General features: G+C 51.0%; 8 protein-coding genes across 8 annotated transcripts; 3 read left to right on the top strand and 5 right to left on the bottom strand.

Moving 5' to 3' along the window:
- Positions 1–328: 328 nt before the first annotated feature.
- Positions 329–2239, bottom strand: Z519_09961 (uncharacterized protein; the record flags this gene model as incomplete). Its single annotated transcript, XM_016767680.1, has 1 exon — positions 329–2239. The coding sequence occupies one exon, from the start codon at positions 2237–2239 to the stop codon at positions 329–331; it is 1911 nt and encodes a 636-aa protein (XP_016615778.1).
- Positions 2240–2875: 636 nt separating this feature from the next.
- Positions 2876–4724, top strand: Z519_09960 (aspartyl/glutamyl-tRNA(Asn/Gln) amidotransferase, B subunit; the record flags this gene model as incomplete). Its single annotated transcript, XM_016767679.1, has 2 exons — positions 2876–3197; positions 3259–4724. The coding sequence occupies 2 exons, from the start codon at positions 2876–2878 to the stop codon at positions 4722–4724; spliced, it is 1788 nt and encodes a 595-aa protein (XP_016615777.1).
- A 1091-nt stretch (positions 4725–5815) lies between these two features.
- Z519_09959 (uncharacterized protein) lies at positions 5816–7684 on the top strand (the record flags this gene model as incomplete). Its single annotated transcript, XM_016767678.1, has 3 exons — positions 5816–6467; positions 6542–7231; positions 7392–7684. The coding sequence occupies 3 exons, from the start codon at positions 5816–5818 to the stop codon at positions 7682–7684; spliced, it is 1635 nt and encodes a 544-aa protein (XP_016615776.1).
- A 1003-nt stretch (positions 7685–8687) lies between these two features.
- Positions 8688–9782, bottom strand: Z519_09958 (arginase; the record flags this gene model as incomplete). Its single annotated transcript, XM_016767677.1, has 1 exon — positions 8688–9782. One exon carries the CDS (start codon positions 9780–9782, stop codon positions 8688–8690), a length of 1095 nt encoding a protein of 364 aa, XP_016615775.1.
- Positions 9783–11133: 1351 nt separating this feature from the next.
- Positions 11134–14052, bottom strand: Z519_09957 (uncharacterized protein; the record flags this gene model as incomplete). Its single annotated transcript, XM_016767676.1, has 1 exon — positions 11134–14052. One exon carries the CDS (start codon positions 14050–14052, stop codon positions 11134–11136), a length of 2919 nt encoding a protein of 972 aa, XP_016615774.1.
- Positions 14053–16458: 2406 nt separating this feature from the next.
- On the bottom strand, positions 16459–18922 carry Z519_09956 (uncharacterized protein; the record flags this gene model as incomplete). The annotated part of the gene is made up of 5 exons (XM_016767675.1): positions 16459–17020; positions 17869–17979; positions 18329–18335; positions 18403–18583; positions 18737–18922. 5 exons carry the CDS (start codon positions 18920–18922, stop codon positions 16459–16461), a joined length of 1047 nt encoding a protein of 348 aa, XP_016615773.1.
- Positions 18923–20616: 1694 nt separating this feature from the next.
- Positions 20617–21213, bottom strand: Z519_09955 (uncharacterized protein; the record flags this gene model as incomplete). Its single annotated transcript, XM_016767674.1, has 1 exon — positions 20617–21213. One exon carries the CDS (start codon positions 21211–21213, stop codon positions 20617–20619), a length of 597 nt encoding a protein of 198 aa, XP_016615772.1.
- A 922-nt stretch (positions 21214–22135) lies between these two features.
- On the top strand, positions 22136–23102 carry Z519_09954 (uncharacterized protein; the record flags this gene model as incomplete). The annotated part of the gene is made up of 2 exons (XM_016767673.1): positions 22136–22709; positions 22756–23102. The coding sequence occupies 2 exons, from the start codon at positions 22136–22138 to the stop codon at positions 23100–23102; spliced, it is 921 nt and encodes a 306-aa protein (XP_016615771.1).
- Positions 23103–23473: the final 371 nt, after the last annotated feature.

Genomic DNA, 23473 nt, shown 5'->3' with positions numbered 1-23473 from the left:
AAGAGAACAGCTTTGGCGGGATGGTGAGGGGACTAATGAGCACAAAGGACTCGTCAGTAGGGTTTCTATGTGAAGCTCGCTTGTCTGGAGGACGGTTGGAATGCTAGCTACATAGCCACCTACCGCCTGCGTAAAGATCGCTCAATAAATGCATTCCCACATGGCATATACTCGCCCGACCGACAGCAAACAGTGAAAGCCAGCCTGGTCCTGTTAAAGCAGCCGCAGCGAAGATTACAGACCTCGGATAGGAAGTGCGAATCCATTTCAAAGGGATTCAAAAAGTAAAAATCACGAAAAAACCGCCATTCCCAAACAAAATCCTGTTCTATGAGTCTATACTAGATTGCACCGACTCCACCCCGGATATCGAACCCTGTCTGGAACCCACGAAAGTGGGCGCTTTCTTCAATCCCACATGATAGCGCATAAACAACGTGTCGATAAAGTGCTCATGTTTGATGCCGGGGGGTTTCTCCGCCGCAAACTCCTCTACCGCGTCCTGTGGCCTGTATCCCAGTTTCTCGATCAAATAGCAGCAGATGAAGAAGCCCGTGCGGTTGTAGCCGTAGTGGCAATGTACGCCAATGGTTTTCCCTTGGATGGTGTGAGGGTCCTCGAGGCGCAGGCGGTCGACCAGGGCGATGAAGTCTGCGACCTCGACGACCGTGGGCGGTACTTTGCTGACGGTGGGGAATTTGTGGTACTGGATGCCGCCGCGCTCGAGGGATTTGGTGTCGTACACGGGAGAGTCGTGGGAGATGTCGATGATAGCGAAGATCTTGTCGCTCCAATTCTTAACGAACACAGAAGGCGTGTGGGTGTCGTCCTGCTCCCTCAGAGTCTTCATGGCCCGAAATATTCCTGATTCTGGAGGGTGTCCAATGGGACCGGATACGGGCATGACTCTTTTCCATTTCTCCAGGTTTTTCACGTCCCATTTGCCCGAGGTGGTAAGTTGTTGGAGTTGCCAGCCAAGGGAGAGTTCGGGCGAGACGTAGCGTGCTAGGAAGTCTTCGATTAAACCAGCCACGGTGCGGTAGGTGGAGTGGTCGTACATTAAAGCATGGGCCGCCGGAGAAGGGAGGATGGCTATTTTAACAATCGCCGAGTTTTGGCTTGACATCTCGCTTGTTGAGGGAAGGGTACCGAACTGACGTTCATCCGCTGTTGGTTCGGTTTTGGCAACAGCTGCAGTGTCCTCTGCTGCCTGTTCCGGGGCAGTGGCGACAGCAGGAAGGGGTTTGCTCCCAGGGTCTCCGTTGATTTCCTCCCCAACCGCGAGCTTCTTCAGGAAGGACACAATTTTTGTAACTTCTGCTGGCTTTGTGACAGCGTCTGCCTCGCCAGCGATGAGGAAGAGAGGTACTCGGATTTTTGCCCATGTGTCTCTTCCGGGTAGACCACCTATCGCTCTTCCTGAAGGGTCGTACCGCGGCAAGCAGCCCAGTGCGGAGCGCTTCCACACCGGTGTCTTGAAACTTTTGTTAAATGCCAACTGAAGGCGTCGGAGGTCTATTCCGGCGGCCTTTCCGGCCATCCTTTCAACACTTTTGGAGTTGACTCCCCCTCTCCGGTCCAGAGATCTTAACATATCGAGCACTGTATCTGGGAGCGATAAGAATCGCCTCGCCGAAGTCGTCTCTGAAGGGGAAGGCGGCGTCGCTCTCGGACAAATACCAACTAATCCTTCTATCCGAAACGGAAATGACGGTGACGTCGCTAATATTGCGGCAATCGAACAACCCATACTGTGGCAAATGAAAACCACTTTCTTATGCCCATGCTGTTCGCAAATATCTTGAATGGCTCTCTGCCACAGCTCGCAAAATGCTGTAATAGTGTAGGCCTCATAATCCATAGGGGCGAAGGCGGACATGCCATGACCAGGTAGGTCAATGCCGAAGCAGGGGGCTATATTGACAAGGCTCCCAAGCAACGGCGCAAATTGAGGTAAGGAGCCACCTAACCCGTGGATGAAGACCAGTAAAGGTAGATCTGCGATAGCTTGGAGCTTTTTGGCATGAGCATGAGGATGGTAAAAGGTTCTTATCGATGGGTATTCGGCGTGCTTAGTTTGGTATGACTGGACGCTTGAATGGTTCTTGAGCACGGGATGATCATTGTCAGCCGTCGCCGCCTCATCCTTCGAATCTTTACTCGAGGGTAGATAGGATCTTGCAATGTACAGCAGTCCAACCCCCAAAATTAAGCTCAGAGCAGTATTAATAGCCAGCATCCATGGCTTCGTAGCTGGCCGACCCCATGACTCTTGGGGTAGCTGGCGGCTCCCCAGCAACCGAAAATAATTGAAGCTGATGGTCTGCATTTCATAAGTCCATTCTGGGAGCGCAGATAGGATTATGTTTTGTGAATGGGGGACCTGGGATGAGAGCGTTGTGCGCAATATAAAGGTGAGGAAATAGAGTGTTTGCGTTTGCAAGCACGAGCCCAGGCGGTTGGTGAAGAATGCGATTAGCCGCTGGACGGCAAGGCTAGCAATGCTCGCCGTTTGAAAGATAGTCTGTGCTTGCTAGACATTTTAACTTTGTCATGCTTCCTGGGCCGGGAGGAGATGAACCTCGAAGCATGGACTTGGGCTTGAACAAGAAGACGATCGACTCCCTCGATGACGAACAAACCAGTTGATTTACCTCATGCCAGGTTGGGGTGGAATTTTCAGTATTCGGAGAAACTAATTCTCCGCGGCAGGTGTTCTACGGTGGAGCAAAGAAGCTGCTTTAGCAGGTCGCAGGCGCCGTTTGGTGCGGTCTTCTCGTCCCAGAATTTGATCGCATCATGCCATGATTGATAAACTGTTTAACCATTCGTTTGTTGGATTTCTCCTGCTCGCGTTGGTGCGTCGCGAAAGCCTATGCACCAAAGATGGTTGAGATGGACTCGACAGCGGCTTCCAGTTCGGCCTCTGACCACCAGCGGTCTCCCTGACTTCGCGCCCACGAGCCCAGCTCGATGCAATCCTCAAGCTGTCTCTCACGGCTTCCATTCTAGCGTCCCACGGCCGAAACAAGACCATGGCCCCCTTCGCAAGCAGTTAAAAGACGCTGTAAAGGCAACTCGAACCCTGCCACGAGCTCCGGCAGCGGCTGAGAATCCAGACATACTCGCCGATTGGGAGTTGACCGTTGGCATTGAAATCCACGCTCAACTCAATGCTTCCCGCAAGCTTTTCTCACGTAAGGTTTCGCCTTATCTCCATACCTCTCTGTCTAGATACCGATCCTGATGTTTGAGTAGCTGGTATAACTGCGCCGACTACGGTCCCAAACAGTCAAGTGGCTCCTTTCGATATTGCGTTGCCTGGCAGTCTCCCAGTCCTTCAGCCGGCTGTTATCCTACCTGCTCTTCGTGCGGCCACCGCTCTAGATTGCACAATCCAGCAAGTGAGCACCTTTGACCGTAAACATTATTTCTACCACGATCAGCCGGCAGGCTACCAGATTACTCAATATTACAACCCCTTTGCGAAGAACGGCCGCGTGGTGTTAACCGCCGAAGATGGGTTAGACGAAGGTCGCACTGTCACGGTGAACATCAAGCAAGTGCAATTGGAACAGGATACCGCCAGGACTCAAGAGGACGATAGCAATACGGCGTTGATAGACTTCAACCGTTGTGGTCAAGCCTTGATTGAGATCATATCCTTGCCCGACCTGCATTCTCCGCGAGATGCAGCCATCTACGTTAAGAAGATCCAATTACTGTTATATGCTGTTGACGCCGTCACAACTGGCATGGAACAAGGGGGTCTTCGAGCAGATGTCAATGTCTCTGTCCGTCGCCGGGGTGGCGAGGAGGGACCATTCGCCTACAGCGGCGTGACAGGTCTCGGCCAGCGTACAGAAATCAAGAATCTCAGCACCTTCAAGGGTATCGAAGATGCAATCAAGGCGGAAAGAGACCGTCAAATCAGGATCCTCGAGTCCGGTAGCCCGGTCCTAGGTGAGACTCGGGGCTGGTCCATGACGAGCCCCAATGAAACGAAGAGACTTCGAGGAAAAGAAGGTGAGGTGGATTACCGATACATGCCTGACGCAGACATCCCTCCGTTATACATCAGTACCGACTTGATTTCTTGGATTCAGAAGACCCTGCCCCCCACAACGAGCGAATTGGTTGAGATCCTGGTCCAGGAGTACAGGCTCAGTTTCACGGACGCGATGACGTTAGTCTCACTTGACGACGGCGAACGATTGATCTATTTCCAAGAAGTCGTGGATGAGTTGGTGTCCAGCAGCCGATTTACTACGACTCCCAAGGATCACGGCAAGACCGTTGGGAATTGGGTGTTGCACGAATTAGGTGCTCTAATTTCCACCGAAGAAAGGCAATGGAGCGACAACCCTGTTTCCTCCAAGTCTATGGCTGAAATTATCTACCGGCTGAAAGATAATCAGATTACGGGGAGTTCTGCCAAACAGATCCTCAAGCTCATCTACAATGGTGACAAAAGAACAATCTCACATCTCATCAAACAAGAAGAATTGGGCTTTTCGGAAATGTCGACCGAAACCTACCAAGCAATCGCAAAGGAGATAGTCGAACAATTCCCTCAGCATGTCAAAGACATTGTTGAGAAGGGCAAAATTGGGAAATTGCAATTCCTCATGGGACAAATGATGAGACACCCACGAAGGGGTGACATGCGTCCCCCTGAGGCCGAAAAAGCACTTCGCCAACTGATCTTGGGGAGCCGTGGATGATACTGCAAGCACCATGGAACAATTGATGGTACGTCCGCCAAGGCAAGGGAGATTTCAACGGTCTGCCTGAGAAAGGGAGCAACACCACATCAGTCAACCATTACAAATAGACATCCTCGCGTAAGTGGAAAATATTTATGCACACACATGAAGGGCTCAATAAACGCCGACGGCCCGAACAAATGCTCTATGCTCCATACTTGGGCTGACCCAGGTCATCTTCGTTTCTTTCATTCACCAGATGAGAATGGCCATGGCTTACGGCCCACCTTCAACGAAACACAGCACCTTGTTCGCCTCAAGACACTCCGTATATACGCGCTTATGCGGTATGCACTCGTCCACTCGCCTGAGTAAGCACAAACCATTAAGGGGCCTGGCCAAGCCAAATTTTGCTTGGCTTCTTCCGATGAAGCTTGATGACATTGTCCACTTTTCACTCCGTACCTATCAAAGAGCACCAAAAGCTGGCAACTTGCTGACACAGCAGCTTCTTGCGTGTAGCACCGGGGTGAGCACGAAACAAGGATAGTTAAGGCATGATTCGTGAAATCCACCGTCTCAAAAGACCAAGTCCACCCTCAGTTGCATTGCACGCGCCCGGGCAGTTTCCTCTGCAGCTACTGCGTATATCCTGAACGATGTCTTTGTCGATATGGTCGAGTCAGCTTGACTCGAGCACGTCGACATCAGAAAGGTTCGGTCAAACTTCACGCCTCCCCGCATTTCGGTACGGAAGATGGAGTGCAAATGTACGGAGTTCGGAGTACTTGGCCAGGGATCCACTCGAGTTTCTGAGATGGGCTCCGTGTTTTCCAAAATGGGCATCGTTACGACGCTCGCAAGGGATACTATCACTTCAGGCCGCCCTCCAACAGATCGATCGCTATACGTGGCTAGGACTCCCATCTCCAAGGAATGGCAAGGATCGGAGGAAGTCGATTCGAAAAATGTTTGCTCAGGTTACATGTCCAGCTGCAGGATGCGCGGAAAAATATCCTTAAATACGGCGTCCACCTAGCCCAATGAACTTCATCTCATGCTGTCCTTCATCCTTCTCCTCTTCTGTCTGACATCGCCTATTTTTGACAATGACGGCAACCTACTTGCCCTTGGTCGTCGCCTCAGCCGGTGTGGCAACGCACCTTTTCTTCTTCAAAGTTGGCGAACACTGGTTGTACCCTACCCGCTACATTCAAGCATTCTTTCTTGGGTGTATTGTCACGATTGTGGCTAGATCACATTATGGCAATATTCCTGCAAAAGATTCTCTGGCGTTTACCGCCAAATATGCAGCACTGTATCTGGCTGGCCTCTATACGAGCCTGATCACTTACCGCCTGTTCTTCAATCCATTGAACAAATTTCCTGGTCCCTACTGGGCACGGCTGTCAAGATTCGACATGGTCTTCCGGTGTGCCGGGAAGAGAAACCTACACCACCACCTGCTCGCCATGCACCAGAAATACGGCAAGTTTGTGCGGCTTGATTCTAACAGTATCTCTGTCACGCATCCTGATGGCGTGGAAGTCACGTCAGGTGTCAAATCCAAATGCACCAAAGGCGACTGGTATGGAGTGGACCTTCCATTCATTTCCATGCACACATGTCGAGACCGGGCGCAGCATGATCGACGTAGAAGGATCTGGAGTCCTGCATTTAGTGATAAGGCACTTCGGGGCTACGAGAATCGTGTGCAGAAGTATAACGATCTGTTGATCAAGAAGTTGGAGGAGTCCAATGGTATTTTGTTCCTTGATACGCTCTTTGCATCGAGGGCCCTTTCCGTCCTGATGCCACTGACATCAAATCTACAGGGCAACCGATGAACATGGCGAAATGGTTCAATCTATACTCCTTCGATGTAATGGGCGATCTCGCCTTCGGTGATTCATACCAGTGTCTCGAATCCGGGGAGATGCACTGGGCCATCAAGCTGCTCAATGATGGCATGGATATGATCGGCTTCTGGCTGCCAAACTGGTTCTTCCGGCTTCTGCTCTCCATCCCTGGCGCTGCTGCAGATCACTGGCGGTTCATTAACTACTGTTGCGAACAACTTGACAAGCGGATGAAGATGCAAGGGAAGCTCGAGAATCAGGACATTTCACACACGTTGATTGAGCATTTCAACCGCTCAGACCCCAAGGCGCAGAAGGCTCAGCTACCCATGTTGCAGGGCGATAGCCGACTCATTATCGTCGCGGGGTCAGACACTACCGCGGCCACCTTGGTGCATTTGTTCTACCATATCGCAACGGAAAAAGGTCTCATCCAGCGACTGAGGGAGGAGCTCGACGAGTTGGTGAAGTCTGACGAGGCGATTGACGCACAAAAAATTCAGGATGCACCGCTGTTGAACGGATCGATCAACGAAACACTAAGACTGAATCCTCCTGTGCCAAGCGGAGTATTCAGGAAGACGCCCAAGGAAGGTGTGGAAATTGGGGGCGTCTATATCCCGGGAGACACGGTGATCCAGATGCCGCAGTATGCGATGGCGAGAGGTGAGTTTGGGATTTTGTCCTGGTTCTTGCCCTCCTAGGAGGCTTTCTTGACCTCTGCCCTGGTTTCACTTTGCTTTGCTTCGACATCTGTCCACGTCCAGGCCTCTCAAAGGACCGAATACTCCCTTTGTAGATACTAACCAGGTTCATCTTGGAACAGACCCCGACCTCTACCCTTCGCCACTCGAATTCATCCCTGAACGACATTCGTCCCGCCCAGAGCTCATGCTCCACAAAGACGCCTTTGCGCCCTTTTCGGCTGGTCCATATAACTGCATCGGCAAGAATCTAGCCTACATGGAGATTCGTCTTTTGACAGCGAACATCATTCGGAAATTCGACGTCAGACTAGCGGAAGGAGAGACTGGGCAGGATCTACTGATGGGGACGAAGGACCATTTCACTCTTGGACTTGGACCTCTGAGACTCTGCTTCGAACCAAGGAAGTTGTAGGATGGAGGGGTGAGGCACCGAGCTGCAACGGAGCCCACATGAGTCGGATGAGAACGACAAAGGAGGAAAAAGGCACTGTTACCTACCAGGCCGAAATAATGTATCAGTTTAAGCACACGCCGACGGAGGAGGAAGAGTCCGTTAGCAAAGCAATCGATCCGAGGGCTCTAGGGGATGGCTGCAAGGCAATGACAACCATGTCGATGCGTACAAGTAACGTTGCATGGACCAATCGTCAGTGCATTTCTTGGTTCACAAATCAACGACTCATTGGCTGATTGCCGTTCATCTTCTTCTGTCTCGTTCGGCGCCGTTGGGTGTTGTTGTTGTCGTCGTCGTCCCGAGTAGTGGTCCTGGTGCCCACCCGAGCTTTGGTGTGTATATATACGGAGGATGTATCTTTGTACGGACTTCGCTGTACTCCGCATATGTAGCCGTGCGTCTAGCTGTGAATAGTCTCGACCCACGAGAAGGGTGGGCTTTGGCCTCTTCGATGGGTCTAAGACTCCCTGACTACATGACTGACTCGGCACTGATATGCGGTCTTTGGACGAGTTGTAACGCGGCAGGCTCCCCCTTGAATGCGGGCTTCGAGTCATACGTGCGAAGTTAGTCTGTATAGGTACCTACCTAGATATAGATATAGATATAGATGTAGGCATCGATGAGGACAATGGGCACATACACATGCACAGAGAGAGATATAGGTATTGGTATTGGTATCGGTGGGGGTATTTCAGTGAGCTTTTCTCATCCCTACAATAATAGGTATGTAATCCAAGAAGGCCCTTTTCGGTTTCCCCCTTTTCCACCCCTTCTCCACCCTTGTTTTTGGCCATTGTTCTGTCGTGTCCAAGTAGGTCTTGTAAAGATTCGTCATCGTACGAGCTGTGTATCAATCCAGAAAGGAACGGAAGGAGAGACGAAGGAGAGAAAGAGAGTTATAAATATACCGCGCATCACGGCACCCGGGAACCCTAGTTCCTCTGGACACGGTTCAACGTCACAGTAGCGTATCGCCCAGCGCACACCGCACAAGACTCACCCCTGCCCTCACGGTTTCGGTTGCCCCGGCCACATCCAGAGAAGGGTTCACCTCGACCAGATCCATGGCCACTAATTGCCCGGTCTCATGGACGCATTCGGCGATGTAATCCCCTTCCCTCAACGTTAAGCCTCCTCTAACAGGCGTTCCGGTACTGGGCGCCCACATAGGGTCCAAGGCGTCCACGTCGAAAGACAGGTGAATAGGGGTGTCCGACCCAATATGCGCGAGGGCCATTTCCACCACTCTTCCAATACCGTGGCGATCGATATCGTGCATGGAGAAAGCCTTGATCCTGTGGTCACGTAGGATTTTCTTTTCACCTCTGTCCACGTCCCGGAGACCGATATATACCAGCTTGGTGGTCGAGAGCTTTTGGTCTTCTTGTAACCAGCCGAAAATATCCTTGTCCTCGGAGTGCGCCAGACCGGTGGCGAACGCGACGGGCATGCCATGGATGTTCCCTGACTCGGACGTCTCGGGAGTGTTGATGTCGGCGTGAGCGTCCACCCAGATCACCGCGATCTCTTTGCGCCCATTGTACCGTTCACGAATAGCCCTGGCCGTGCCCGCGATGGTGCCGATCGCTATAGAGTGGTCACCTCCTAGTGTCAAGACCATTCTTCCGTGGCGAGCTTGTTCGTAGACTTGCGCTGCGAGTTTCTCCGTGACAGCGCTGACTGAGCGGGGGTTCTTCATTCCTCTGTACGGTTCATCGGACGAAGGGCGTATTTCGTTGTAATTGCGGACCTCTGTGTCCCCGTGGAGTGTGTATCCCAACTCATCCTGGATCTGGTTGAGCAGCCCTGCTTTTACCAACGCCGTGGGAGCGGCATCCACGCCTTCTTTGCATTGGCCACCAGAAAAGCCAACGAGGACCACACCCAGGTCGGACGGGAAAGGAAGGAACTTTTGACGGATCGTGGAGGGCGAGTTCATATCGTATTTGCTGTTTGAGGACCTGTGGGCGGATGAGGAGCCGTTCGTATGGCCGTTGGTGTGGTCGTTGGTAGTGGTCGAAGGGGAAGACTTCTCGGGAGCTTTGGGCTGCATTCTGGCAGATTGGTCTTTGATGGTCAAAGCGTGTGAGGGCGTGAATCGAGCAATGCAAGGAGAGACAACCAGAAAACGGGTTCAAGGCACACACTGTTTGAGTGGTTTCGTCGGTCGAGACCTGGCTTGGTAGCTGCTTCAACGAGGGAAGGGATCGTGTCCGCGCAGCAAAAGAATCAACTCCAAAGAAATCCCTTTTCCGTCTGTATGTACAGGCCTGTCTTTCCGCCTTACCGTGAGAGAATAAGAGAGCAAAGAATGTGGGTGATGAGCAGGGGAAAAGGAGCGAGAAGCTGTTTTATGTGGCCCGCGAGAAGTTTTGTTGGAAGCCACTCACTTCACTCATCATTCACCCTCAGATTAACTGCAGCGTCATCATCGTCTCCATCCCACAACCCTCATCCCTGCTCTTTTGCCTCCCCCCTCTCTTCCGCTCCGTCTTTCGGAGACTCTCGCTGTTGGCTCCCTCCCACCATTTCCTTAATTCTTGGTCAAGCACAAGCATTGGCATGAACGAGCATGCCGGCGCCGTGGGGTTGGATATCCGCAACAACGCCAAGGATGCTAAGGGTCAGCGGGGCGATAGGCTTTGGTGGGTTCGTGACCCCTAAGTGCAGGATTACGCGCTCGTGTAACACTGGAAGCTCCCTAGAGAAAGCAGGCTAAGTCGTTAAGTGACAATGCATCCTCCCTTATCATTCCATTTCCCCTAAGTACAGGTCCTCGCGAGGCTGTCATATTCCATTGCTAACAGAAATAACTTCAACCTGGTGAAGAGGAGTTTTAGTGCTCAGATGTCCCTGTAAATGCATCACATGGCGAATTTCAGGTCCGCCAGAAGAGCATTTCTATTTGGTAATTGGAATCATTCAAGGGGCGAAAAATGGGCACATAGACCCGGACCGCTCGGGCCTCGTTCTATATTGTAAGTCCCCCCTCGGTCTTCCTGGTACATGTTGACCAGCTGACCCTAGGCCCAATGCTGGAGCTCAATATCTTTTGCCATTCATACTCTTTGCGGCAATATTTTCTCGCACCATCTTTCTTGTGCGGTTGGGCATTTCTTATGTCTTGATGGTTTCCTGTCTAGTTGAAAGCCAGGTCTGGGTAGGTATCTTTCGAGTGTCCACAATCGGACTTGACATATCTCTGCACGACTTGCATACTGCTAGAGAAGCGGCTGTCCTTCGCAGTCATGCCTTGCAAACTCGCTTGGAAGGGCTCTCTGAACTCCGCACTGATTGATGCGACGGAACCCGCTTGAGGCCCAAGGCGAGATACGGATCTGTAATCGGGGGTTGCGCAGTATCCCACGAATTGGGAAACGGCATCAATTCAACGACCAGTAATCTCAGCCCAGGAACTTTTTTAGCGTGTGCTCGAGCTTGGACATAGCCAGCGGCTTCGGAAGGAATGCATCTGTACCTGCCGACATGCAAAGTGCTTGTGCGTCTGGACCGACAACCGCAGTCACCATAATGATGGGTCGCTTGGTTCGAGAGAGTGGCCCCAATAACTCCTGGTTCTCCATCTCTCGAATCCGCTTTGTCGCCGTTATGCCATCCATACGTGGCATCGACTGATCCATCAGAATGATATCTATGTCCCGGTCATGTGCGACAAGCTTATCAATGGCATCTTGACCGTCATCTGCGACTATAACATCGTAGCCGAGCGTGTTCAACATCTTCACCCCAAGCTTTTGATTGATTTTGTTGTCTTCTACCAATAGCACCGTCGAACCGCTCAGTGTTTTGGTCTCGTGAGTTTGCCCCGAGTTCTCGTTGTCCACCACGTCGACCACAGGGGCAAATCTCACGGATCGATCAATCGATGACCTACCGGTACGGGCTGCCCAAACCAAATTCTCGACCATGCGATGCCACAGGAATGGTCTTTTAACCGGTATGACGTGTGGCGGAGGGACAGAGCCAAGGGCTTCATCAACCAATTTCTGCGAGTCATAGGACAAAATGACAAGTTGGTGCCGAAGGCCAAGTACTCGCTCAAGGAGTTGTGGGTGACTTGTCAGAAACACCAAGTCTGTCCAGATATACCCAAAAGAGTCGGGTATTTCATCATTCGGATCTGCTCGGGTTAACTCGAAGTCAAATGCCTTCCAAGCTAGTTGCAGTCCTTCCGCAAATCGAGCATTGCAGTCCTGCAGCAAGGCAATCCGGCGATTGGGACCTAAGGAGCCTAAGGCATGCGGTGTATCGGTTGATGGATGGATTGGAATGGTGACGGTGAAGGTGCTGCCGCACTTTTCTGATCCCACGTTTTCCGCCTGGTGGCATTTGCTCTCCACAGAAATTGTTCCCTCCATTTTCTGCAGTAGCTGCCTAATGATGGCTAGGCCGAGACCAGTCCCTCTCTCGGCGCCTCGGGTTTGGGCCTGTTTGAATGGTTCGAAAAGCTGTGGCAAGAATGACTCAGGGATGCCAAATCCGGAATCTCTAACAGTGATAGCCAAGTCCATGTCCTTGATTTCCACCAGCAGAAGCACATAGCCAGATTGCGTGAACTTTAGAGCATTTGTAAGTAAGTTCATCAAGATCCGTTGTAGGTAAGTCTCATCCAGGAAAAGCGATGATGGAACGTGGGGCGCCACCACAATCATCAATTCAGTACCAAAATCCTCGTCCTTGTTAGGCAAAATCGCCAGGATAGACTCACACACTTTGCGGAGATCGAGGCTGGTGGGTCGACAAACAGCTTCTCCCTTTTCTAACCGAGACCAGTCAAGGACGTTAGTCGTGATCATGGAGAGAGATCTCGTCGCTTGCTGTATGGCAAGGAGGAGTAGACGGGCCTCCTCACTCAGTTCCGTTCGCGACAACAAGTCACTGTAGCCTTGCAGCTGATGCAAGGGGGTCCGGATTTCATGACTGGCGCTCGCTATAAACTCGCTCCTTACTGCCGCAGCTGCTTCCGCATTCTCTTTTTGAGCGATTGCGGCCCAGAGTTTCCTCCGAGTGTGGACGATTTCAGCCAACTTATTCCGAGCAAGAGTCGCCGAATGCGCGAGAAGACCGTTTGCAAGCAGGCAGGTCAGAATAGCAATGCTAGTGACGGCTACTGCTAGATCCGGAGGATATCCTCGTTCCAACGTTGGCTTGGCCTGAGACCAAAAGGTGGTCGCCCACATTCCAGTAAAATGCATTGCGGCAACCCCAGCTGCGGCTACTACCGAGAAAAGGAGCTGCTGGGACAGGTTGACCTCGATTTGGGGCATCAGTATACAACCCAAGGTGCAGACCAACCAACTGCTCAATGCCGAGAGGAGGACAATGAACGGTTGGAGGGTAACGTGGCCTTTGGGAATTTCCAAGGCCAATAGACCAACGTAGTGCATAGTGGTGATTGCCAAGCTCCATATGAAACCCTTACAAAAGTTCGGCAGTGTTGCTCCATGGTACAGGAGTTCAGCTGCCCCAAGGAGGACATTTGTTGTGGTGGTAGTGGTACTCTTAGTGAATTTGAAGCTCATGAAGCCAGGAAGACCGAGGCTACTACCGTCGGAATGGTTTGTCGAAGATGACCGTCGAGAACGCTCCCCTTCCTCCGAGCTCCTTTGGCAGCTTTCAGTGTCGCGAGTAGAATCGTCCTCGAGGGGAGACTCATTTTGGATTAATGGCGGTTGAAGGTGCTGAGGCGATCGAGACGATTCTATGACGGTACCCCCGGTGAAATGGTCCTCCAAGAGACCGAGCGTCATACTTGCACCACTGTCACGGGTTAGAGGACTGTGGTCGGCAGGGCCATTGGAATGACCGGGCGCTCTGACCCGCTCCTCTTCAATTTCCCCTGAGGTCCTCGTTCCCAGAAGGGCATCTGAGCTACCATTGACATCCTCCCTTGTTGGTTTCTTCCTTCTTTCCCGCTTGAGAGCCTTCTGTTTCCTCTTCTTAACAAGACGTAGATAACGATCGCGCATCAGGTCTGCGGCCAACGCCACGAAAGTAAATATGACGGCCAAACCCGCGCTCAGGACCGTTAATGGGACATTCAACCCGATTGGCAGCGGAAGCTCGCACGCCAGCATGGCAATGAAGTGGAGGCACCAGATGGAACAGAAGCCGAAGGTCAAGCTCCCAAGTATAGTCCAAACAAAGACGCCTGAAAAGTATCGCGACGTCCGCGCTTGACACATCATCTGAGTCGAGGTGAAGGCGCCCAAGAGGGACACTGCAATGGACGCCGCAATCAAGCCTCCATTCCATTTGACCTCGAGGCGGCTCAGGGCCGGCTCTTGCTGAGGTTGAACCATTTTGTATCTTGCCGTGGATGGTCAGGGCAGCCGTCACAGAACGGGGAGCCTTTTCCGAGCACGTCGTACACCTTTCCCTACGCCCAACATAGTGGCCCTGGCTTGCCTGCAACTGCGTGTTCTCTTCCGGGCGCTTTCTTGAGTCGCACGCAAGCCGCTGCTTGGGTTTTCGAGGGTCGCGAAATGCTGGAAAGGGGCAAGAGGACGCGGATCGGTTCGATCCTGGTTCGAGGGCAGCGATCGGCGAGAAGGCTCGACTTAGCGTTTACAAAGATATAGGACGGAGGCGTGATCAAGATAAATGCCCCGTGTGCCGATGGCAGACCGGGAAGATCGGAGCAGTGGGATAATGCTAGGTGAGATAAATGACCCAAAGAAGGATTTCAGGGAAAGAGCGGATGCAGAGTCATGGGGAGGCGAGTATCCGGAGCACGTTGTGGACATTTGCCAACTGGGTCACTGCACATCAAACATGGCCTGATAGAAGATGGAAGCTTGCTAGTAACTACAGAGGCCGCGTTAGGAAATGATGGAGTGCCTTTAGTGGTCAGGAAGGCCGTCCCGGAGAGCCTCCTTAACTAAAACTTACTAGGGTGAAGGAATGGGCGTTCCTTGCCCAGACCCCTGGGCCCTGGAGCGATCAACTGTGGGGTTTCAGCGTGCACGTTTTCGTTGTTGCTATGCTTGGCATGCCTGCCATCCCAGAATCACTGGCTTGGGGGGTTTCAGAAGAAAAGGGAGGCACCGAGTCCCTCGTACGACTGACAGCATATTTTGTACCTAGCTATGCGACGCGAAAGGAGCTGGATTAGGCTCCGTGCCCTCGGTTTAGAGAGGCTCGGGCAGCTACTCTGCCACGCTCACGGTAGGCTTGGAAGCTCAGCCTAAACTAACGCTGGACAAGCAAAGACGAATAACGATGGTAAAAGAAAACGAGAGTGGCACATCCACCCTCATAGTAATTAAGCATCGTATAAAGAGAGGTCGATTTTACGCTCCTTTTCAGGATCCCATTCAATCGCCTGGAAGTGATTCAATTTGGATTTCCCGGGGGTTCTCGTTTGGGGTCCCGGTGGTACTACCTCTGCATTGGTTTCGTTGAATGAAATCGGGGACTGTCCTGTTTCTAGAAACACGGCCGCTGGCGAAATCGCCTTCCGCCTTGAATACTTGCTACACTCCGGTCTTCGTTTAATAAAATCCACAATTCAAATGCAGATTGCTGGGAAACTTCCTCCAAATCTGGCAGTCAGGGCGGCCACTTTGGGAGAGGTTTGCCCTCACCTCGGACGTCGCCAACCTTAACGTGGCTTCCAATGCACCACACACGCAACACCAGGGACCAGAAATAGTCCCCTTCAGAAGAAGACATTCGTCCAACCCCTCAAAAACGACGGGTGCCGTATGACTGTGCCATCCTTAATCATATGGCCTCAAAGGACTCAGCTAGAAGGTTCTTTAGATTCATCACACTGTTATGAAGAGCATGGAGAGAGCGAGAACATTTTCCGACCTCCGCGAAATCGCCCTCAACCGTGTCCAGCCTACCCTGTGCCATAGTATATTTGATGTATTTTTCGGACTTACGAGGCCTTTGGAACGAATTCCACAACAGCCACGACCGAAGACGCCATGCTGTTTGACACTGGTTGGTACCCATCTTCCTGTCCGCCGGCGCGAAAATGTGACAGATACCGCCCAACACTCAATAGGGGGTCAAAGTTTGCCACTCCACCCAAAATTTCTCAGTCTACAAGAATGTGTTTCTGGGACAATAAGATTCTCGAATCGTAGCCCGGACATCGAATACTGGCTACATTAGCCAGATTCTCTCATTTGAGATACGCAGTGAGCTGTTGAATATTATCTGAATCTAAGGAAGCGAGCGAACCTGTCTCGTTTCCTGGGCTTGACCCTTAGATCTATATCCCGGTCGGAGCCTCCATAAGAGGTCCAATATTCTGACTGTGAACAGGTCTCAATATGATCCTCTGGGATGAACTTTCCTGCTGCTGTGACGAAGGACAAATCTTGCATCGTGAGCCGTCCAGAGGCCTACATGAGACGCCATTTGCAACTAACAATGCGGCCATTTCTGAAAGCTCCCTCACCTGAGCAGGATGGAGCACAGAAGCAGATCCTTCACATGGAATTTCGAGCTCGGCTTCCATCTCAAGGAGTGTCGTCAAGGCACAAGCGAGTCGATTCAATCCGACCGCCCAATGGAGCGCAGTCATCTGCCTAGGAGACCAGAAAATAATGTCGACCTTGGAGTCCAGAAGTATTTGGCGCAGAACATCTTAATTTCCCCGGCCTGCAGCATGGATCAACGCTGTGAAGCCTTTGTGGTCCATTCGGTTGACATCGACATCAGACCGCCGCAACAGTATTCGGAGAGTTAATATCTTATTGTTTGAAGCTGCAAGCATAAGCGGCGTCTCGCTTAGAGAGTCTACTTGGTACAAGATTGACGTCGATTTCCGATAGCCCGAGGACGTATTCAGTGCATTTAAGGGCCCCATATGCGGCCGCGAGGCCAAGAATAGGAACTTTCACATTTTCGTCGTCGTGAGTAATAGTTTCGCTAGGATCAAAGTTGGGCAATTTGATAGCTGCGCGAACTATGTCAGACTTGTTACACTCAATGGCAAGCCCTGAGGGGCACGGATATCCTTCACCGATATACGAGAAGCTGACGTCTTTCTGAGCAATCAGGATTTTCGCGATGGCGTCCTGGTGGGCGGCTATTGCGACAGCAAGCGCTGTCATACCGGGGCCGGCCGCTGCAAACAAATCAGGTTGGATTTCTGGATGACTGGGAACAAGCTGCACGATTTCTTCGTTCCCTTTCGGCGCCGCGCGAGCAAGGAGACTAAAGTTTCTAATTAGCAGATCTGCAAGCCAATGTGGAATGATCGGTGTCGCCGCGGATAGAGGAATATTGACATGATTGACAGTTGGCCATGGCCTGTTGTATTCTAGCCCCTCGATTGGTGTCCATTTGGGCGATTTAGCAAGGTAGTTGTTGAGTGGTTCAGTGGTTGAGTGGTTGAAAGGTCGAGAGTACTCGTGTTGGTGGTTGAAACGCGTGTGACATCACTCGGCCTACTTATTATATGGATGCACAATTTAAAAGGGCAAGTGGATCCGTTGTTAGACGTGTCGTTTCCGGAGCCTTGACAGCGGCGATGTCTTTTGAATCGTCGGCTAGTTGGACATACCATTGGATATCGCCAAGCTGGAAGATAGAGGTAAGTCAAACAAAGATCTGCCACGCGTCTAGACGAGATAGTGTTTGCATTTCCAATCTTCTATGAAGTCCTCGGGGCGGGCGAGCAAGAACTCTTTTGCGGTTTGATGGTAAAGATGGACTTTGTCCTCTGCGGTTATGAATAATTAATACGAACAATCCACAAAGATTCCGAATCTGGTCGCCAACCCGTCGCACATTCAGATCCAAATCGGAAAGACGCTGGCACGAAGTATTCTCATTAGGAGCAAATGCAACATCAAGTTCAGGCACTAGGAGTAGTCTTTCTGAACAGATGATCATGCTGAGGATTTGTTTGGCTCTTTTGGGTCAGGACTCCGCTCCAACAATTTTTTGTAGGTATCACTCACTGACCCAGGGATATCATCTAGAAGGGCTTCAAGCTGTTTGGCTGCGCGTTGCCACCCCTGCGTGATGCACTTGAAAGCCAGGTCGACCCAAAGGTAGGCTCTATGTTCAGTGCTGAACAACTTAGCTTTGAGAGCAGCCACTGCTCGGGGGTCCAAATTGAGATCAATTGTGACATGGCGACACGATATTCGCACATTTTGCCGATTTCAAGACTTATAGCCTCATTCTCATGTTCTCTTGCAATATGGAAACCGGCTTCATTCATGACGAGTCTGCGGAAGTGTTGTGATATCACTTCGTAAGGTCTACCGGTAATGAGAAACTTTAGCCGCGAACCATTTCTGGACGACTTATACAGCCTAGACAGATGTCTGATTAGGCCTTGCCAATCCTTCTCTTTGGCTTCATCGATTGCACCGATAATACAGACGATTTCTTGGGTCGCTCCATCCGAGCAGCCGCATCAAGCATATGTCATAATGTCACTTGCTCGCTTTGGGTGCGTTCTTTTGACTTCTACCATACCTCTTGTGCACGCCTTATGAGCTGCGTATGGTGCGTGAATAACTGACGAAGAATGGCGTAAAGTGCAGTTGCAAGTTGATTGTGTTTAGCATTGTCTTGAAAGAAAAAGTAGCATGGTGTGCGGCCTACATTGCTTCTTAATTCGTTAAGTATCAAAGATTTTGCGAGAACTGATTTGCCGCATCCGGGGTCAGCCGACATACGCAGGAGAGCATCTTTATCATGCGTCACGAAGGATTGAAATGAGCTATTGTTGATGATCCAGTTAAAGGTGCCTGGCAGACGGTCCGGGTGTTGGCTTGATGGTGCTTCGTAATTTGATGGCTTCAGTGTGCCGTTGAAATTGAGCAAGAATCTCTCGCGGAATGTGGAGTGCCTCACTGTCTATTTGGAAAAGTGTCAGTCATGTGGGATGAAAAGCGAACAACGGTACAAACAGCGCACAATCATCACAACGGAGCGTGGATCCGAGAATGCGATAGGCACGTGAGAGAACAATCGACATTTACCTGATTATAAGCAAAACTGACCTTGTACCTGAAATATTGGCTGTTCTGCTCTGACTCTCAAGGCAGGTACTGCTGACAAAAGCTCTTTAGTAAGGGCCGCAGCAGCCAACGCCGCATATGGTTTCCATCTCTTGTTTTTGTGCGAGTCGCAGTAGCCACAGATACCACGAATCACGATGCCTTTGTACTTGTCCATAATACCGGCTGCCTCCATTTCGAGACAGATAACCTAGAATTTTTCATCGATATCCATTCTCCAGACGGAGTCTTTCCCGAGTGGGCTTCCAGAGGCTATCAGCCCGTAGCGCAACGCCGGTTTACTAGAGGCACGGGGCTTCCGCTCGATAGTCTTCGCGATATCACATTTTGCATACGAAGGCAGTTGCCCAACACGTAAGTAGTCTGATTGGAAAAGTTGATCATCATATGCGCCTAGAGATGAGAACTGAAACTTGATTTTGCTTGTTGTTGATAATTTCGATTCTGTCTCTGCCATGAATTCCGGCATTCGAGATTCATACTGTAACAAGGCAAAGTGCTATGCTGTGCTGTGCTGGGCTGGTAGAGTGGTAGCAAAAGGGGGGGAGTTGTTTAGTCACATGCCAAACCAAAATGGGCTGGCAGAGGGGAGTGCGGAACAGTTTACAGTGCTGGCAGAGTGCCATTCATTACAGTTTGAGCAGAGTATCATGAATTCCATGGCCTTTTGGTGCCGTCTACCTAATTCCTGAGTGTTTTATCAATCCTGTCCTGTTTCTCGATGCTGCCGCTGTGCTAGGTGTTCGTAGCCCTAGCCACTGCCCCTCTGGGTGGTGTTGGTGGTGTTATCTTCTCAGTGCCTACCAGAAACGCGTTCTCGATTCCCGATCTGCTGGACAGGCCTCTGTGCGTTGTTGCACGTACAGTACACGCCGAGCCCTGAAGTGCTCTGTTACAATTGTAGGTTATCCTTACTAGGCGTGAGAGTTGACGCTATTTAAGTACCTATGCTAAGGAAGTATTAGTCCTAATTACGCAATAACCACCAGCGGCTACGAAGACTTCGAGTAGACACAACCGCGTTTTATTAGAGTACCTATGATTTAATTGTGTTGGAAGCAAACTCCTTATTAAGTCGCGATATCCACCCCGTCAAGTCCCATCCTTTTAATACAGCATTCAATGTCGAGTAGTCATACATAAGTCATCATTGGCGTTCCAGTGCGCTTGTTACAAAAATCCAAAAGCCGTGGAGAAAGTGCCCTAGGGTTATTAAGTTGTCCCACCACCATCTTTGTACGCTGTCATAAGCCTTATCACCTTTCATCCAGGACGGACTGAGCCTATTACGCGCCTGTCGACCTCGAAGAGGAGCAGAATACGCCAACGTGCCGTTGGCATGGCCTGCTGTTGGCCTGGCGGATGTCTGCTGAAAGCCGCGAATTGAAGTCTTGTCAGTATCGAAGCCGCAAGTCGTAATTTCGTCGCTGCAGGTATAGTAGAGGGTTTTGTCCGTCATGTCACAGAAGAGGTTTTCCGGAAGCGACATGAATGAGTGACCAAAGGAGTTCCATGACCCACAGAGCTCATGTGCGCTATTAAATGAATGAGGTGAGATAATCAGGAGTTCAGCCAAAGGTTGTCGGGGCGATGTTTACACTCCATCAGTATTGTTGGATTCGATTGCCCTTCTTAATGGAGCTGCATTGTTCCTCAGATTCCTGCTACGTCAGACGGTTCTCTGCCCCGGAGGTTTCCGGCCGCAATACCTGGATTTCCGATGATGAAATTAGGGTCCTTGTCTGTGCCAATCAGTGTCGGGTCATCCAATCCGTGATGAATTCAGGAGGATGTGGGAACACACGAATCGAATCCTCCGTCTTTAGTTTGGGGTACATGCGAAGTCGTGGCCCGCTCTTGCACATCAGATCATTGTTCCGAGTCATCGAAGCCCCCAATTCTCGTTGGTACTTCTGAAACCGGGGAGACGAATTCCCATGCCTTGATGTGAAATACCGTTAGGGCCATCTCTATCGATCCAGATACATTCGAGTAGTTTATCTCGGCGGAAGCGGGATCTTCCAGGACGGGGGTGTTGATATTAGACCAAAATGCACCACAGGCAGCAGCAACATTAGTGCTGAAGCCGGCGACGGCGCCATCCGGGAACGTGACCGACAAGACAGCGGTACAGATCACATCATTTCCGCCGTTCGACAGCGATATGTATGCGGCCTGAATATTTCCCGCCGCCCCGAAGGGTTCCACGGCGATGTCGACAAAGTTCCCTTGGGGCAAGATGTAACAGGTGCCATCTGTAAACCCGATAGCACTACTATTAAAATCCCAGAGAGGTACTTCTGGCGTGTTCTCTGAAAAACTTGCTGCTCCATCGACGGACGATCCCAGAACTATTCGAACACTGGTGTCGTCTTTGGTGTCACTGGGGGCGATGAGATTTGAGAGAAATGGCGCTAGAGAGACAAAGCTTGCCGCAATTCGCAACACGTCGAAGACCTGAGGCATGCTGTCTGAGAGCTGTAATGAGACGGAGGACAACGAACTCGAGGATAATAGATCAAAGGAGAGTGTAATTGAGTGCGCAGGAGAGAGCACGACATACATACGCTGTGCGCCAGACAAGATTTGGTGTAGACCATTCTTTTGCCCAAGCGGTGGCATAAACTGAGGGATTTATATTGTCCCATCCTGATTAGTCCTCAACCTCGCATCGGTTCGCTTCGTGTTATTCCAGGCCCAGACCACAGAGCTGTGAGGACTCCTCTCCGTGAAGATGGCTTCAGCGACAACCAAAAAGCATTGAATATGGTTTTCGGCCATAGACCAGGAGTGTACTGACTACTATTCGGGGTAAGCCCGTCTGAAGACGCCAAGGCTGGTCGATGGCCAGCGCCACAGGCAAATCTGCCAAGCTTTGGCGGCGTTTTGAATACCCCTCCTGCGGTTAGATAACTTCCAGGTTCTTTTCATGCCAGCGCTCTGACGCCTCCCGCAGAAAAAAAGTCAACATGCTTGCAGGATGTTAGCGTGACGGGTATCACTGACCGAAAGTTACCAAGATCGGGCAGTGCCCAAAGTCGCGACGTAGCCGCCTACTTTGACGCCATGAGATGAGATAGTCGCCGGCCTTATGAAGCCAGGTAGGCGTCTCATGTTTGAGAGAGGCCCTCATCCGCCCTGTCCGCCAGGCTACAAAGCGTATCGCATCTCGAGCTCCCAGCGGCCAGGTATTGCTCCAACCCGCTGATGACGGTGCTCATCAGCCCGAAAGGCACGTATGTATAACATCGCTGGACTCTCCGATGGCGGCGCGTTTCTTCAACTTGATATTGGCTCGAGTCCAACTCTCTCCGCCTTTTCCAAGTCCGTGAAACTTACGACCTCTACTCACTGACTTACCACACTCAACTTCCCCACATAGAACAACATGACGAAAACCATGCTGGGGAGATGGGCTGCGCTCTTTACGCTGCTATTACAGGCCAATGCACAACTTCTCAGCTGCTCGGAAGTCGACTGTCCCATGAGCTACGGTACTGCCAGATGTAACATCGACAATACAACTCTTAAAGAGATTGGTGTCGCGAATTTCTCTTCGGCTCTATCTCCGGATCCTTTCTCTTGGACCATCGGGTATGCTCCAGAAGCTATCACTAACAGTACCGATCAAAGACGCTACTATCTTGGTACTCCACCAGCTCTCAACCTAAACAGCCGCACAGACGTCACTGGTTGCGCTCTTTTCTTCGTCGGCATCGAGGAAGGCTTAAGCTTCGGCAGGCCCAACGGAACTAGTCTAGATCTGGCCACGATGTCCGGTACATGCGCAGATGCGCTGGGAATCACATGCGAATCTGACCTGACCACCCAAGCTCACGATCTGGTCACGAACTTGACAGCCTCGGGGGATCTCCGATGTCCCGACCTTGCGCAAGCTCTACAATCCTCGCCTCCTGAGTCGTGCACGAAGGCAGGGACCTGGGGTAACATTACAGCGAAAGGTGAGTTCTCTGATGAGTAGGCAATGGATAGTCTAACTTTTCACAGTCATCGCAGGGCCGGCCAGTTCCCCCGTACTACGTCTTAGCGATTGCAATCCTACCATCAACACCACTTACGATGTGCGGAGTATCGCAACTTTCCCCAAACTTGGCGACGGACCCTTTGTGTATGGTATCACTCCACTGATGACGGTATTCGTAGCGAACGGGGACGCGATAGATGTGATCGCAAGTCCTGAAGTGCACCTGGAGTGCATGAAGCCGATGGGAGATTCACCAGCTAACCAAGTGGTCGCGAGTGGAAAGGGGAAAACTTTGGTTGTGCGCAATTCGTGGCCGTCCATGGTGGCTGCTGTCGCTGGACTCCTCGTCATGCTCTTGTCCACGGGCTGAAGCTGTTGGGCATTGAGATGGTGTTACTGTATCCTATTTCAATTAGCGAGGTTCTTTGCTCATGTTCAACTAAGAAGTTTTATGTATCATGGCGTTAAATCCGGCAGGAAGTTCGTCTATACCCGATGTTTCTCATTTTACAGTATCAACGTCAGGAAAGAGGAAAAGGAGTAATGGTATTTACTATTTAGCAGTATTTAGGTCTTATTACTATTTTATTAAGGTGAGTTAACGTTGATCACTACATAATTCTGTCACGAGCTGTTAAGGATCCTCACTGATCCTAACTGGGTTAGGGTTCTCAGCAACAATCCTAGTATAGCATGAGCTGAGTGTTAAGGATCCTCACTGATCCTAACTGGGTTAGGGTT

The sequence above is a fragment of the Cladophialophora bantiana genome (assembly GCF_000835475.1).
Source record: "Cladophialophora bantiana CBS 173.52 unplaced genomic scaffold supercont1.17, whole genome shotgun sequence".
NCBI lineage: Eukaryota > Fungi > Ascomycota > Eurotiomycetes > Chaetothyriales > Herpotrichiellaceae > Cladophialophora > Cladophialophora bantiana.
This window is presented reverse-complemented; position numbering and strand designations above follow the sequence as displayed.